This window comes from Hydractinia symbiolongicarpus, chromosome 9, assembly GCF_029227915.1.
Source record: "Hydractinia symbiolongicarpus strain clone_291-10 chromosome 9, HSymV2.1, whole genome shotgun sequence".
Classification (NCBI taxonomy): Eukaryota; Metazoa; Cnidaria; class Hydrozoa; order Anthoathecata; family Hydractiniidae; genus Hydractinia; species Hydractinia symbiolongicarpus.
In genome coordinates, this window is record NC_079883.1 from 2,226,000 (window position 1) to 2,240,915 (window position 14,916).

A 14,916-nucleotide genomic window follows, 5' to 3' on the forward strand; every position below is an offset into this window, starting at 1 on the left:
AGTACCACTTTGTATTTTTTAATGTATTTTTTAATGTATTATCATCTACTTGGTAAGGGGGCTGTGACTTTTAGGGAGTGCAATGTAATAATTATTATTTACGCTAATTTAGAATCGTGCTTGCGTCTGTTTTTTGGGAAAAGATTTGTCTAAACCAACGTTAAAACTGTGACAGTTATGAGCGGAAGTAACCATACAAGACGAGTCGTTAAAGTTATCAATACATAGCTAGTGACCATTCCAATTTTAATTTTCGGCATACTTAGGCGGCTTAATCATTCACTTTGTAATAATCATTTTGTACAGGATTTTTTTATGTAAATATAAATTTTGATTATAATGAAAATTTCTTGTTTGTAAATATTTTAAATAAAATTGGACAGTAGTTTTCTGATGGCAATTAATTCTGTTTTGTTATATGGTAATTTCTTAACGAGCCTGTGGTGTTTTAATTGTAACCATACATGATTTTTTTGGATGCAACATTGTGTAAGATAAGGTTTAACTGTTGCAAAAAACAAAACAACGGCCAGTTGGAAGTGTATGAATAATGGATAAAAGTGTAAGTGATAACACAAATACGTGATGAAATGAGAAGCCATCTGCTGATATGAAAGAGTCTAACTAACAGACAACATCCTAAAGATGGCTAGAATCAATATAAACACACATGTTCAAATAGTTAATTCTATCAAGTTAATCTGTCTAAGCTCCTAAAAAATGTAGCGTACCATTTTCTCATGTCATAATCGATCACCCTATTCTGTACAAAGACGACAGAAGTACATAAAACCGAAGAGTACACAAGAGACACGTGCATAGTGTTTGTAGTTTTATTTTTCTGATTGCATGATTAGAGAAGTTTAGTATCGCTAATTAATAGAAATTTATTAGAAAGTAATATATTCAAAAGTACCAAATAAAAGTGCCATATAAAGTTCCAATAAAAATCTTAATGATATAAATTAAAAACGGGACTATAGATTGCTATTTTAATAAACAAATCTTGACAAAACAAGAGATTTTGCCCCGAATTACGCTAAGAGGTAGCGCAATAACATGCACATCAAGAAGAAAATAGAACGCTGACGCGAAACTAAAGAATCAATGAAAATCTTTAAAATCTTGTACGGATACACCTAATGGATAACCAACATTGTATGGATAAAACTTTTCTATTCTTTGTATATACAAAATATGTTTTCCCTAAGACATTGTACAAAGCGGGAAGTGACTTAAAATATTAGAAGCATCCAGAATTGGTAAATGTTAATCACGAGTCTCCTAACTGGCGATTATTTGTAATGTGTTCTTGTTATCACAAATAGACTGTTACGAAGCGAAAGAACGTGCGATTTTGGCGCCTAATGTCTCTTATTGCAATCATGTAAAAGGATCATGTCGGTTGGTTAAGCAAATGATAAAATACTAATGGATGCTGTTGTATGTGTCATGATTGTTTCCAAAATAATTTTATCCGGAATGAATCGATAAAATCAGAAAATTACATAAGCAAATTAAAAAACGGTTGTGCCATATTACAGTGATTGCATCGATTTGTGTTCAGTAGTTAGGTAATTGTCGCACAATTATGTTTTTTTTCACAAGTATTTTTTTATAGAAAAACTGTATTAGAATAAACTATTAGGACATTCCTATAATTACATTTTTCTGAAGATTATGAAACTTTAATGTTTGTTTTACATGCACTCAATTTTGATATCTTTCCCCTTCAAGTACTAATCATTTTATCCTATTATTTCACACGAGCAGCGTTAACAGCTCTTTTTGATTAAGTGTAAGATTTTGAAAAAACGTATATTTAAAAAAAAAAGATTTGCTTTTTTACTTATATACTGAATAATACAGATACAATCCATAGTGTTGTTATAAACTATATTTTAATTCATATTTCCCATAAAAAACCACGGCAGAGTATTAACGGAGAAATGCAATTTTTGAATTTTAAATAGTTTTTCACTAGACACCAGAAAAAAATGATAAAATTAAGATAATTACAAACATAAAATCCTATAAAGTTTTACAAATTACAATGGCCTTTAATGGTTTCTGAATGCAATTGTTAAAACGCGTACCATTTTCTTGTTAATGTTTAAAAACCTAAGCCGTTACGGAAAGCAAGACGCTCATGCCAAGTTTGTTAAGGGCGGACTTAAAGCGAGCATTAACTACATTTCAAAACGGCATTATGTACCGCCTGACACATGTTTTTATTACAAAAGCTGTCATCCTCAAAATAGCAACAACAACAATGACAATAATAATGATGCTGTTAAAATGATAATTCCGTTGATGCCAGTTACACTTGATTGATCATTCATTGAAAGGAAAGCAAAAAAACAAGTTCTCCACATTGACTATCAACAAAAATGCAACGAAATAGTTTCTAAGTGATTTAAAAACTTGCTACGATATGGCGACACGTAAAGATGATGGACAAGGTAAGATAAAAGCAAAGGTATCGTTAACATCATTCGTGCAACTGGATTCATCACAAAATTGCAAATGGCAGCGATCAATAATCGCCGAACAATTACTACCGACTCCCAATTTATTGACCAAATGTGCTCGACCTATATGCACCTGTAAAGATTTCACATATGCTTTGCATTTTTGTTAATTCATCGCTGGTAATATCCAATTTTACAAAATAACAAACATTACGAAAGTAAAAATGAAGGAGGCGAGCAAAAAAGTCAACGAAAAATAAAATTCATTTACGCGTACTTTCTTCCCTTGCGGCATTTTATTGAGAGTTGTACAGAAATTCTAAATGGCAAAACCTATAACAGTGTTATGATCAGCATGTGTAACATATAACATCATCTTTGATAAACAAGTGCTTCTGGTTATTTATTTCCACACAATGGGGCATAGTAAAGTATAATTTGGTCACGCTCGTATAACCAAGTAAAGCGACTTGTAAGAAGCAGTTTCGTATCCTTTTTTATGACTTGACATTGGCGAAAATGTTCGAAACATTTTGATTGTGTCTTTCTTTTTATTTGACGAATAAAAACGTTGCCCAATTTGATTACTGTATTGGAAACAGCATCAAGATTATCAACAAAGATATTTTCTATAGGTGTAATTGAGTCAACTGAAGATTGAAAATGTTGGAGATTGTAGTTTTAAGTTGATGTAAATAACCGTAACTGTCTTGTTTTGTGACTGGTATGTGTATAAAAACTTCCATTTGGTAGAAAAAAAATACATACAATCGTTTTAACACTATAGGAAATCGTCTTAATACCACAACCAATAAATACATTTTTCTTCCTTATGTTCTCTGTGTACCGTTTCTTTCCTTGGTCCTGTGTAAGAAGGCATCAAGACTTAATTCGTTGTATTGTATTTGCAATGGCTTCATTCTCGCTTTTTTCCTCACTTTCTTACTTGCTTTCGTTAAAGAGAGCATAGCTAAATGGATTTTCCCTTGAATTAAATATCTTTGTTTGAACAAAAAGAAAATATTGTCTCTTTTGACACAACGTTTAGATATGATATATATGAGTCTTGTAATACATTAGAAAAGGCACATAACATACACTTTATAGTGTGAGTAACAGCCAAGATAAAACCATGTCACAATCATTGTGCTTAACGCAATCTTCATTATAATAATTCAGTGGAAACCTTTTTTTACACGTTCCACATAAAATCCCCTTTCCTGTGTTTGGTGCAGTTATTATAGAATTCACATTGATGTAAACAGCAATAATACGAAAGGCATGGTAAAAATGTATCTGAGAACTGTGCAAACATATCCCCAAAGATTTTCTCGACTTCAAACTTTTTCCTCAAATTTCCCTCCAGCAGAGCATTTAAAGCATGCAAATGTGTATTTCGTTGAAACCTTTCTTGCTCTTATAGATTCTCCTACAATCCTGATCATCCCTTTATTAGTGTTATACATTCCTCTCGAGCGAGCGGATGTTATTGAGTTACTTAGAAGAAAAGCATCGTAATTATTTTGGCAGTAGAAAATCACAATGTGAAAGCTATTAAAACCTTTACCCAGACCTTTCTTTAAACTAAAACCTTCAAATATGGACGATTCGTCTGTTAGCGGTTTGGATATCAAGAACTTTACATTCTTCAGTAACGTATTAACGTGAGATCGCATTAATAATCCGAAGATAAAAGTATTTGTAACCGTGGCGTACATCACAGAAATTTTAATTATAAGTGTTATATGAGCTGACATATATGGCTCAACCAGAGTTGTTGTGAGTTACAATCAGTAATTGTCATTCCTTTGAATTTTAGGAGCCTCGCGTACCTGACGGTTAAATCTATTATTATCGAATCGACATAAAATAGTTTTTAAGATATGTTGACGATAGCCACACTCGTTTACCAACGTTAAACTACGCAAATGAATTTTTTAAAGTTTTAAACAGCCAAAGTAAACACCTAGTTTACACCATGGAAACCGAAAACGAGTCTAAGACACTTAATTTTCTAGATATTAGCCTACGAAATATTAAAGAAACTTACGAATACTCAGTTTATGGTAAACCAGCCATCACAAATGTTCAAATCAAACCAAATTCGGGACATGATTAAAAAAAGTCTTAGATGGAATATTCACGGGTTTCGTAGATCGCACTTTTAATATATGCAGCGAACAATACATAAACGATGAAATTAACTTTCTTGTTGAAACATTTGTTGAAAACGGTTATGATAAACAAAGTTTAGTGCAATTAATAAAAGAACACAAAGTAAAACAAGTTATAAAAAAAGTTACAGAAAAAGAGAGAGATGATTCGACATCACCGGTGGTAAGCCTAACGTGGGTCCTAATTCTGGACCCGAAACTACGAAAAGTATACAGAATGGCAGGCTATAAAGAAGTTTTTAAATCTGGAGCGAGTTCAAAAACTATTTTAACGTCAAGAAACAAATGTAAATTACAAGCCAACAGCAGTGCAGGGGTTTATAAATTTGAATGTTCATGCGGTAATAAGTACGTTGGTGAAAGAGGCTGCAAAATTTGTACTCGCCTTAGCCAACATCAAAAGGATATACATGATGGAAAATGGGAAAGCACGGGAGTTTTGAACACTCACGAATTTGTCATGAAGTATTTAACTGGAACTCGGCAAAAACAGTGTGCATCGAAAATGGTTTAAAAAAGTCGTTTTGGAAGCAACTGAGTTACGCCACAGTTTAGTTTGAAAAAGACACAGTCTAGACGTGTTGAAATATTATCGTAAATAAAATAGTTATGAACGAACTTCCATAAAAAGAAGAACTCAAAAAATTCATATAATACAAGTTCATTCGAGATGACATGTAAAGATTAGATCGGTAAATGTTAAGTCGGGTCTGTAGAGTCCTTATTGCACCTTAATTATTTTTAAAGGAACACTTGATTACTTTGGCATTTTCAACATTGGTAAACGAATGGAAAACAGACCGTAATTTAACAAAAATGATTCAAAAATAAGAACTGTGAAGCAAAAATTTATAAGCAACCCAAACTTTACAGAAGCTTTTCTCAATTTGTTATAATTAAAAAGTTTTAACCAATGAAACACATTTTTCTTCAAAACTAATTAATGGTCCTACTCTGGTTGGTGTTTGTCGTAATATTAACGGTTCCTGCTTTCGAAATATGTTTAATACTCATTTCCCAATTTTTATCTCCTCCATCTTGAAAACACATTCATTTATGACTAATCTAATATGAACAGTTTGCGATAAAGAGATAGCTCTGACATTTTTAAAAGTAGTGTACAATACGTGAAGTTTAGCGTACCGACACACAATGGCAGCTGTTGTACCGTTAAAACTGCAATTAGAGATAGCTACGTCACAGTTGGTGTTGAATATCAACAAAGATGTGGATTGAAAATCGATGTTTTGAACGTGGAGTGTTATTTTCTTTTTTCCAACACTAAAGAAAATGTACTCTTTCATTGTTTGAATTTATTAGTATTATCTTTTTTCTTTTCTTTTTCTTTTCAATTTATTTAAAGACGATTATTCACATATTTACAATAGTTTCCAAAAAAAAAAAAAGTAATTAAGAAAACTAATCTAAATCGACTAAATTTTTTATGTTTACAATTAAATAAAATCATTTTTTTTATATATATAAACAATAATAACAACAAAGTTCTATAAAGGGACCTTACATTCATCACAGTTACATTTAGATCCGTCCCACATTTTTATCATGCTTTCAAAAACTTTAAGGTGGTCACATCGTTTCAAATGTGATGGTAAGTTATTCCAAATCTTTGGTCCCAGGGCTGATAAGCTATTAGTTCCAAAAGTCGCGGTCCTTTTTCTTGAGACTACCAAAATTATTTGTATTTTGTTCTCTGACTGTCCTACCGTTATCATTTAAACAAAATATATCTTTCATAAAAAGAGGGCTGTTGTTATTTATAGTTTTAGAGATTTCTATACACAATGACCGTAAGCGATTTACATTCATGTGACTCTTGCTGGAATTTTTAAGTAAATTTTCGTATGTACTTACCGTATCATTATACAGAAATCTTAATGCTCGTTTTTGTATCATTTCGACTTTAGATAAAGATTTAGAAGAAGAAAAATGCCATATAAGGGAACAATAATTGAAATTTGCGTAGATAAAACTTTGAACTAAAATATATTTTGCTTGAAAGGATAAGAAACTTCTAAATCGAAATAAGGCATTTAGTTGAGCTGATGCTTTGCCACACAAATCACTAACGTGTCTGTCAAAATTTAATTTATTGTCTATAGTCACACCTAGTAATTTCACGTTATTTTCACTTTCAATAGTTTTATTTCCTATGTTAAATTTTAGACCTAAATTATCTGCCTTATTCTTTGTCAGAATTATCGAGTGAAACTTTTCAGGGTTTGCAATCATTTTATTCTCTTTTAACTATCATGAATTAATTAGCATGAACATAATAGGGCGGAAGAAACTGTTTTGGTAACTTGTAATAGAAATCTTATTTGCGATATGAATTGGTTTGTTTACAACGTACACGTATGGTTTCTTGTCGCCTCCATCCAACCGAATGTGTTCTATCAATTTTACTTTGTTGGTAAAAGCGTACTGGAGGGATAAACATGGGGAGAGGATTCTACCACACGACGCATGACATTTTTTCTTTTCGACTAAAAATATTCAATAGAAATTGAATAAAAATGTTAACTAAAAAAAAGAGCTTTAGCGTAGAAATATTTACCTGGATATTTGCATAAAGCTGTTAATAAAATGATATGGAAAAGCATTTTAAAATGTTTTCATCTTAACTGTCATTTCAACAGCCGTTAGCTGCACAAAGAATAAAAACTAAAATAAACGACTGAAACCATTTGGGACAAAATCCTAAAGCTATTTGTACGAAATTTTTGGTTCATATTTAGCGGTATTTATAATTAACGCATCTTGTTAGTGTGCGACCTTAAAACGTGATGTTGAGACCATTCTTCCATTGTGCTAACATTTGCTTTGATGCAAAAAGCATAGCCTCGGTTTTACCCTTTTTGAAATTTAATATAAGTTCGTTCTCATTACACCATTTCTCAATAAATGTCATGTCGATTGACAATTTTCTTTCAATTTCAAGTATTGATTTGTCACTGACGTAAATCACCCTGTCGTCAGCATAATTTATAATCTCACTGTGCGAAAGAACCAATGGTAAATCAATAAAATATATGATGAACAGTAACGGACCGAGAACGGATCCTTGTGGGACACCATTCAGAACAAAATCAGGTTCACATGATGAATCGTTATACAAGACTTGTTGCTGCCGTCAAAACAAATAGTCATAGTAAACCAAGCAAGCTCTGTATCATTAACACCATATATTTTTAGTTTGTGTATAAGTTAAGAGTGACCAATCGTATCGAACGCCTTGCATAAGTCAATAAAAATAGCACCGGCTAAACCATTATCATTAACAAGTTGTTTAGCACTGTCAAAGAAAAGAGTAGCAGCTGTTTCAGTCGAGCGGCTCCTACAAAAACCAAACTGGCACTTATTAAGGAGGTTATTGTATTCTATGTAAGTGTATAATTGCTCATTAACGATTTTTTCGATTAACGCAGCTGGGATAACTGAAATGAGAAGATAGTTTTCAATATCACTTTTTGCGCCACTTTTATAAACTGGAATAACTTTTGATTTCTTCCAATCGCTCGGAAACTTTCCTGTAGTTAGCGAAATATTGATTATACGCGTCATAGATTTATTCATAGCGCTTGTTTTTCTTTTAAGAGTCTTAGGAAGTTGACAAACTTTCTTGGGTGTTGTTGGCTAAAACTTGAAAGTTGTTCTAGTCGGGACAAATGTGATTGGTGTTTTATGTCAAGTAAGATCTGGAAAATTAAGGAGAGACTATTTGAGTTTGGTAACGACAACTTTCGATATTTTAGCATTATTAGTTATGCTTGCTCCGTCAATATTTATCACCGTATCTACTTTCGTTTTCGCTTTAGTTGGGAATATTCGTATGATGACACTCCAAAAGTTACCGAAATTAGTCGCGCTTTTACTTAAAAGCTTTTTACCGTAATTATTCTTGGTTTTTCTCAAAAGTCTATTTACTAAGTTCCTTTCGTTTCTAAATACTATTTCGTCATCGCTCTTCCGGAATTTGCGTAGCAAGTGATCACGGTTGTTCATTTCGGATTTGATTTCGGATGTGATCCACGGACATTTTTGGCCACGAATCCTTTTTGTGACTAATGGTGCAACGTCATCAAGCAACACAGTTAGCTTAGCTTTCATAGAGGACCAGCAACTGTTGACACAGTGGAAAGATAAACGCTAGCGCAGTTTTCAGCTTGCAAGCGTTCATTTATATCATCTTTATTATAATTTTTATATTTTCGACAGAAGGTTGTTTTTGGTTTCGATTTTTTAGAGTTTATTTTTCTAATACCGCCAATCATTTCATAATCGCTGATTGCTGAAGCGAAAGCGACAGTTTCTTTAATAACTGATAGGTTGTTAGTCATGAATACATCAATTAACGTTTTTGTGTCGCCATGAATTCTCGTGGGTTTTTTAATCATCTGCTTGAAAAACTTCGTTCCCGGAACACTGTTTCGCTTTTTGATCTGAGACAATTTTATCCAGTATTGTACGTTTGTTGTCAAGTTTTATATTTTTTAATTGAGCTTACTGGTTTAAATTATATTAATATGAAAACACGAAAATTTAATTACGTTAGCCGGGTAGTTTGTGTAATTTCATTTAGCAATGTGAAAGTAAAAGGTGTTAGATAAATGTTTTGTTTAAAACATAAAACTAAAAAGAAAGCGAATGGTCATTATGCAAAATGAAAAATTAGCTTTTTATTATAAACAGTACACAATGAATCTATTTTTATGATGGACCGCCTTTAAAACAAGTCTTGTTACAACTAGCTGTTTGAAAAACTGGTTGGAGAAAAATCCAGTTTGAACATGTTACTGTATTACATTCTCTTCATAATTTGTCAAAAAAAGCTAGGTGGGACATTTTTAAAAAGTGATGTAAAATTGTCCAGCAGTAGTAATTAAGTTGTTGTTTCTTTATGCATTCGTAAATTTTTTAGCCTATGCTGATGTTTTCATTTCACAACAAAATGGAAAAGATGACGCGTCGTGTGGAACATTACTCTTGCCTTGCATGTCCCTCCAATATGCTTTTACCAACAAAGTAAAATCAACTGAATCCATCAAGTTGGATAGTGGGAGCACGAACCCATATGTATATGTTGTCGACAAATCAATTCATGGCCCAAATGATATTTCCGTCACAAGTTACCAAAGCAATTACTTTCGTCCTGTTATATTTATGTTAAATAAAGAAACATTGGAAAATCATTTATTTGTAGCCGATGGAAAAAATCAAATGAGACTCCATGTTCAAAACATTGACTTTCGGAATACACCTCTACTTACATTTAACACAAGTTGCGATGTTATAATTGTTAACTGCAGTTTTACAAACACACCAAGTGCTGTGTTACGTCGAGATAAAACTACCACAAAGAGAAGTCGAGACACTGTTGTCATTTATATATCGTACAGTAACTTTAACCTCTCTATGGCTATGATAATTTGTTGTGTAAGAGATATTAATGTGGTCCTATACAAATGCATTCTCCAGGGAGAGAACAGTAATGCGTTGTACATCACAGAAATTGCAATAAAAGGTATTGTTAAAATTACGAATTGTTGCATTTCGACATGGAAGGGTCCTGTGATAAATTTCGGAAACAAGTGTATTTCATCAATTAATATCAGAAACACATCATTTTTAAAAACCAATTTTGCTCCCTTAAAGTGGGGACTTTTCGTATACAAGTGTTTAGAAGTGTTTATTGATAAATCAACTTTTTCAAATTATCAAAAGTCCGCAGTTGTTATAATAAAAGTCAAAAAAGCTAAAATTACGCATTGCAATTTCACAAAAAATTATGGTTTTTATGGAGGTGCAATTCGAAGCCGAAAAAGCAACTGCATTATCAACAAATGTGTTTTTACTTTTAACACTGCAGACATGGGTGGAGCTATATACAGTGCAGACAAACCAAACGCTTTCGTACATGGATTAACTATCCGACAATCTGTTTTTTACAACAACGCCGCTACTATTGCCGGTGGATCAGTATACGCTGCGTCACGTTTTTTGGTACACGGAATCTTAATAGAGAACAGCCAGATGCACTCAACATCAACCAATGATTTTACCACAGGATCTATTATCCGATCCAGCATATCAATAAATTTAATAAACGTGTCAATCTCAATTACTGGCCCGCTTGTAGACATACCTATACTTGAAATTTTTAATTTTGAAGAAAGTACGGCTAAAATGCGCCAAAAATTTCTTAATGTGAGTATATCATGCCCAAGAAATTACGAAGCCAATAATTCAATGACACCAAGAAGAGTCATTTTTTCTCGATGTTGGCGATGTCCAAAAGGAATGTACAGCATGGATAAAAGCATTATCACGTTTTCAGGAAGTTTCAAAGAAGTAAATTTTACTACAAGGACATCCAATTTTACATGCATAACATGCCCTCCAGGCGGGAGATGTGACTCCAAAATTAAAAGTCGAGGACATTTTTGGGGATATGTTAATAGAGATAATCAGATACACTTTCTGCCGTGCCCTTCGTATTACTGCTGTTCACGTCAATGTGAATCCTATAATGACTGCGGCAAACACAGAGAAGGGATTTTATGTGGCTTGTGCAAAAAAGGCTTTCGACTGAACTACTTCAGTGACAACTGTGTTAAGAGTGATGGTTGTCATAAGACATCGTCATGGTTATTGTATGCATTGTATAGTGCATGTTACGTGATTCTCTTGATGTACTATAAAAAAGTGTTTGCATTTTTAATGATGGCTATATCAAAATACTTTCCCAACGAGGACCAAATTATCTTGTTTTTTAAAAAGAAATTAATCTACCACAGGGTAGAAGATCTTGATTACATTTTATTCCAAGAAAGCGAAGAAAAAGAAGAAGAAGAAAAAGAAGAAGAAGAAAAAGAAGAAGAAAAAGAAGAAGAAGAAGAAGAAGAAAAAGAAGAAGTAAAGACGACGGAAAAGGTAAAAAACAAAACTGAAGAACCAAACAGCGATAGTGAGAATAAATGCATTGCTTCTGGCATTAAGACCATTCTGTATTTTTTTTACCAAATGGAAGTTTTGATACACATACCAGCCACAGAACAAGACAGTTACGGTTATTTACATCAACTTAAAACTACAATCTCAAACATATTTAACCTTGAGTTAATTCAATTCCACATATCGAAAATTTGTTTTGTTAATAATCTTGATGCTGTTTCTAAACGAATAATCAAAATAGGCAACGTGTTTATGTTATTCTTGATGCTCGTTGTTGCTGTTGGCCTCATTTTTTTCATTCGTCAAATAAAAAGAAAGACAAAATCAAAGAGTTTCGAACATTTTAGCCAGTGTCACGGTATGGACAAAATACGGAATTGCTTTATACAAATTGTGTTACTTGGTTATACTGGTGTGACCACATTTTGTTTTAGCATGCTCCGTTGTGTGGAAATAAATAATCAGAAGCACTTGTTTATCAAAGGTGATGTTATATGTTACACATGGTGGCAATATTGCATTCTGCTCATAATACTGTTGTGGATTTTACCATTTGGAGTTTCAGTTTACCTTTCGATAAAGATGCTGCAAATGAGAAAATTAAACCTGAAAGGTTTTTACTTCTCTTTAGCTTTTCCACTTGCGTCTTTTTATTACTACTTTCACAATGTTTATCGCCAGACCACGTTCAATGTGAACAGAGAGGAATTGAAAAAAATACAGGACGTATGTGAAATGTTTACTGGTGCGTTTAGATCGAACACATTTGGTCAAATAAATTGGGAGTCAGTAGTAATTGTTCGGCGATTATTGATCGCCGCCATTTGCAATTTTGTGATGAATCCAGTTGCACGAATGATGTTAACGATACCTTTGCTTTTATTTTACCTTGTCCATCATCTTTACGTGTCGCCATATCGTAGCAAGTTTTTAAATCACTTAGAAACTATTTCGTTGTCGTTTTTGTTGATAATCAATGTGGAGAACTTGTTTTTTGCTTTCCTTTACATGAACGATCAATCAAGTGTACCTGGCATCAATGCAATCACAAACATTTGTGTTTGGATTAATTATATCATTTTAACAGCACCATTGCTAATTTTTGTTGTATTAGCTATTGTTGCTGTTTTAAGAATGATTTGCGTCCTAATATGGAGATGTGTTGACCTTATGAAGATAAACATGTGACTGAGAAATTGTTTGCTTAAAAACTGATAATTCTTTTTTGCACATATTCCAAGTGTCTTAACATTTGACTTTTCATAGTTAGGAACGTTTTTCACTTATTTTTTTATTTAACAACGAAATTTTGGTGTTTTTCGCACATTGAAGCAAACTTTAAGTTTTGAGACTGCTAACACTAATATACCTTTCTTTGTATAATAATGTGGACCCTATATTGATAGGATTTATATCTGCATTAGATTCTTGATATATAATTTTGTCAACAACATTGTTTGTCAACAACAACTGTTGATCCGCAAAGATTAATTGACATTGTAACTGATATCATCGAATGCATCGTGGCTTATTATATTATCTAGTAAGTAGTTGTATTTTTAACTGTACGTATTTTAAATGTATGCTAAATCTAACACAAAAGAAATTTTCTTCTTTCTCTCCCTTCGACTGGCAATTGTGTGTCAAACTTTGCACATAGCTTTGAAATACTTTTGTCGCAAAAAAAAAAGAACTGCATTCTTTGACCCCTAATACCACAATAAAGAAATGTCTCCATTTTAACAATTATAAATACAGTAAACTTTTCAACCGTTACGGTGATACAATCCCAGTATTACAACAAGTGGGTTCTTCCAGTCTCATATTTTTGTCAATACCTAACATATCCACATTAAAACTAAGTATGTAATTTTGAACATGTAGTAAATTTCCTCTAAAAATTCCACAATTCTTTTTTTATCTCCAATTTCTTGGCCTCGTTATGAAGAGTAAGCCTCCACCAACTCCGTGGGACAAATAAATCATGTCATCATTTGCGACATTCTATAGTGTAAAAGTGTATCGTAATAAGTTTCTATAAAATGTCCAGAATTTTAGCATATGCCACGAAAGAATTAAAAACAATTGGCGTTAATCTTAGACCTAAGCGTCCTGGATACAAAGGTGGTCCTAAATGAATACTTTCAGAATACCAAACTAATTTCATTTCATCTCAGATAATCTCTTAATTTGTCGTAATCGGAATAACGGGATCGCGTAAGTCAAAATTGGCGTTCCATAGTAAAATACTACCTAATAATTATTAAGGAGCACATCAAACAAATGTTTTGTAGAATGTCTTCAGAAGATGTTTTATGCATTAGGTCTGGTGAGTCGAATTTCAATAACGAATTCGAGAACTGCACTGCCCTCGACTTTCTTAAGCAGACCAAATCCCGACTTTCAAGATTGAAGAAAATGATAGTTGAAAAAAGTCTCTCCTAACGTTTCACTAACGCTCCGCTAATCAACAAAGTCCCACCCCTTCCTATCTCACTGGGGATCCCCATAATAGGCCATCAAGTACAATTATTACTTCGATCATTATTTCCATGTTACATTTTTATTTAGAATGACTGTGCAATTTTTTCGATTCGCTATTGAGAGTGCGAAAAGATTATTTGCTGTTACTTCGTCATTTTTATAGGTGATGGTGGGAGTGACTTTTCCCTTCTCCCCAACCATACTTATGAAAACCCTGCTTGAATAGGGTTCAGAAAAAACGTGATTTTAAAAAAGAATTATAGTTCGTTTACTTTTAGGTTAGCTTTATAAGAAATTATCTACTAGCATAGCATCTACTAGCTACTCTTCAACATTAATGCTGCTCTTTCTCCAGAGATCGCAGCGGGACAAGTTAACAATTAGAAAGAGAATGGGGTTTTTCCACTACTAAACTTTAGGTAGTTACAATTTTTGTCAACTTAATGATGATCACATATGTATTATCTTTAGGGTTGACAGATCCTTTTTCGTGTGATATTTTTCCATACAAAGCGAATTTATCTTATTAAACACAATGTCGTTGAATCTAAGTTAAGTATCCTGGAAGCAATGGTTTTATAAAATGGTTAACATTTTTCCTTGTTTCGTGCATTATTAAGAGATGACATTGATCCAATAAATTGTAATGTTTAAAAAAAATGCTAAATCTTCAAAATAGTGGTTAAAGTAGGTAAATTCTATGTTTGAACTTATTACATAGGACACCTATAGGATTACAACATAGAGCTGCTCATAGATATAAAAAAGAATAACATTGTTTTACACTTTGATTTATCGCTTTTCAATTTTTGAAA

The 14,916-nt window shown here is 32.6% G+C and overlaps 1 protein-coding gene across 1 annotated transcript; it reads left to right on the forward strand.

The window, feature by feature from the left end:
• The first annotated feature begins 9,354 nt into the window (after window positions 1-9,354).
• LOC130656536 (uncharacterized) lies at window positions 9,355-13,308 on the forward strand. The gene is made up of 2 exons (XM_057459413.1): window positions 9,355-9,499; window positions 9,585-13,308. The coding sequence occupies exons 1-2, from the start codon at window positions 9,454-9,456 to the stop codon at window positions 12,803-12,805; spliced, it is 3,267 nt and encodes a 1,088-aa protein (XP_057315396.1). The 5' UTR covers window positions 9,355-9,453; the 3' UTR covers window positions 12,806-13,308.
• Window positions 13,309-14,916: the final 1,608 nt, after the last annotated feature.

Bases quoted from the DNA above. Each gene is read 5' to 3' on its own strand.
- LOC130656536 (XM_057459413.1), top strand. From the start codon at position 9,454: ATGTTACTGTATTACATTCTCTTCATAATTTGTCAAAAAAAGCTAG. The intron at 9,500-9,584 runs GTGGGACATTTT...TAAATTTTTTAG, and splicing joins AATTTGTCAAAAAAAGCTAG to CCTATGCTGATGTTTTCATT.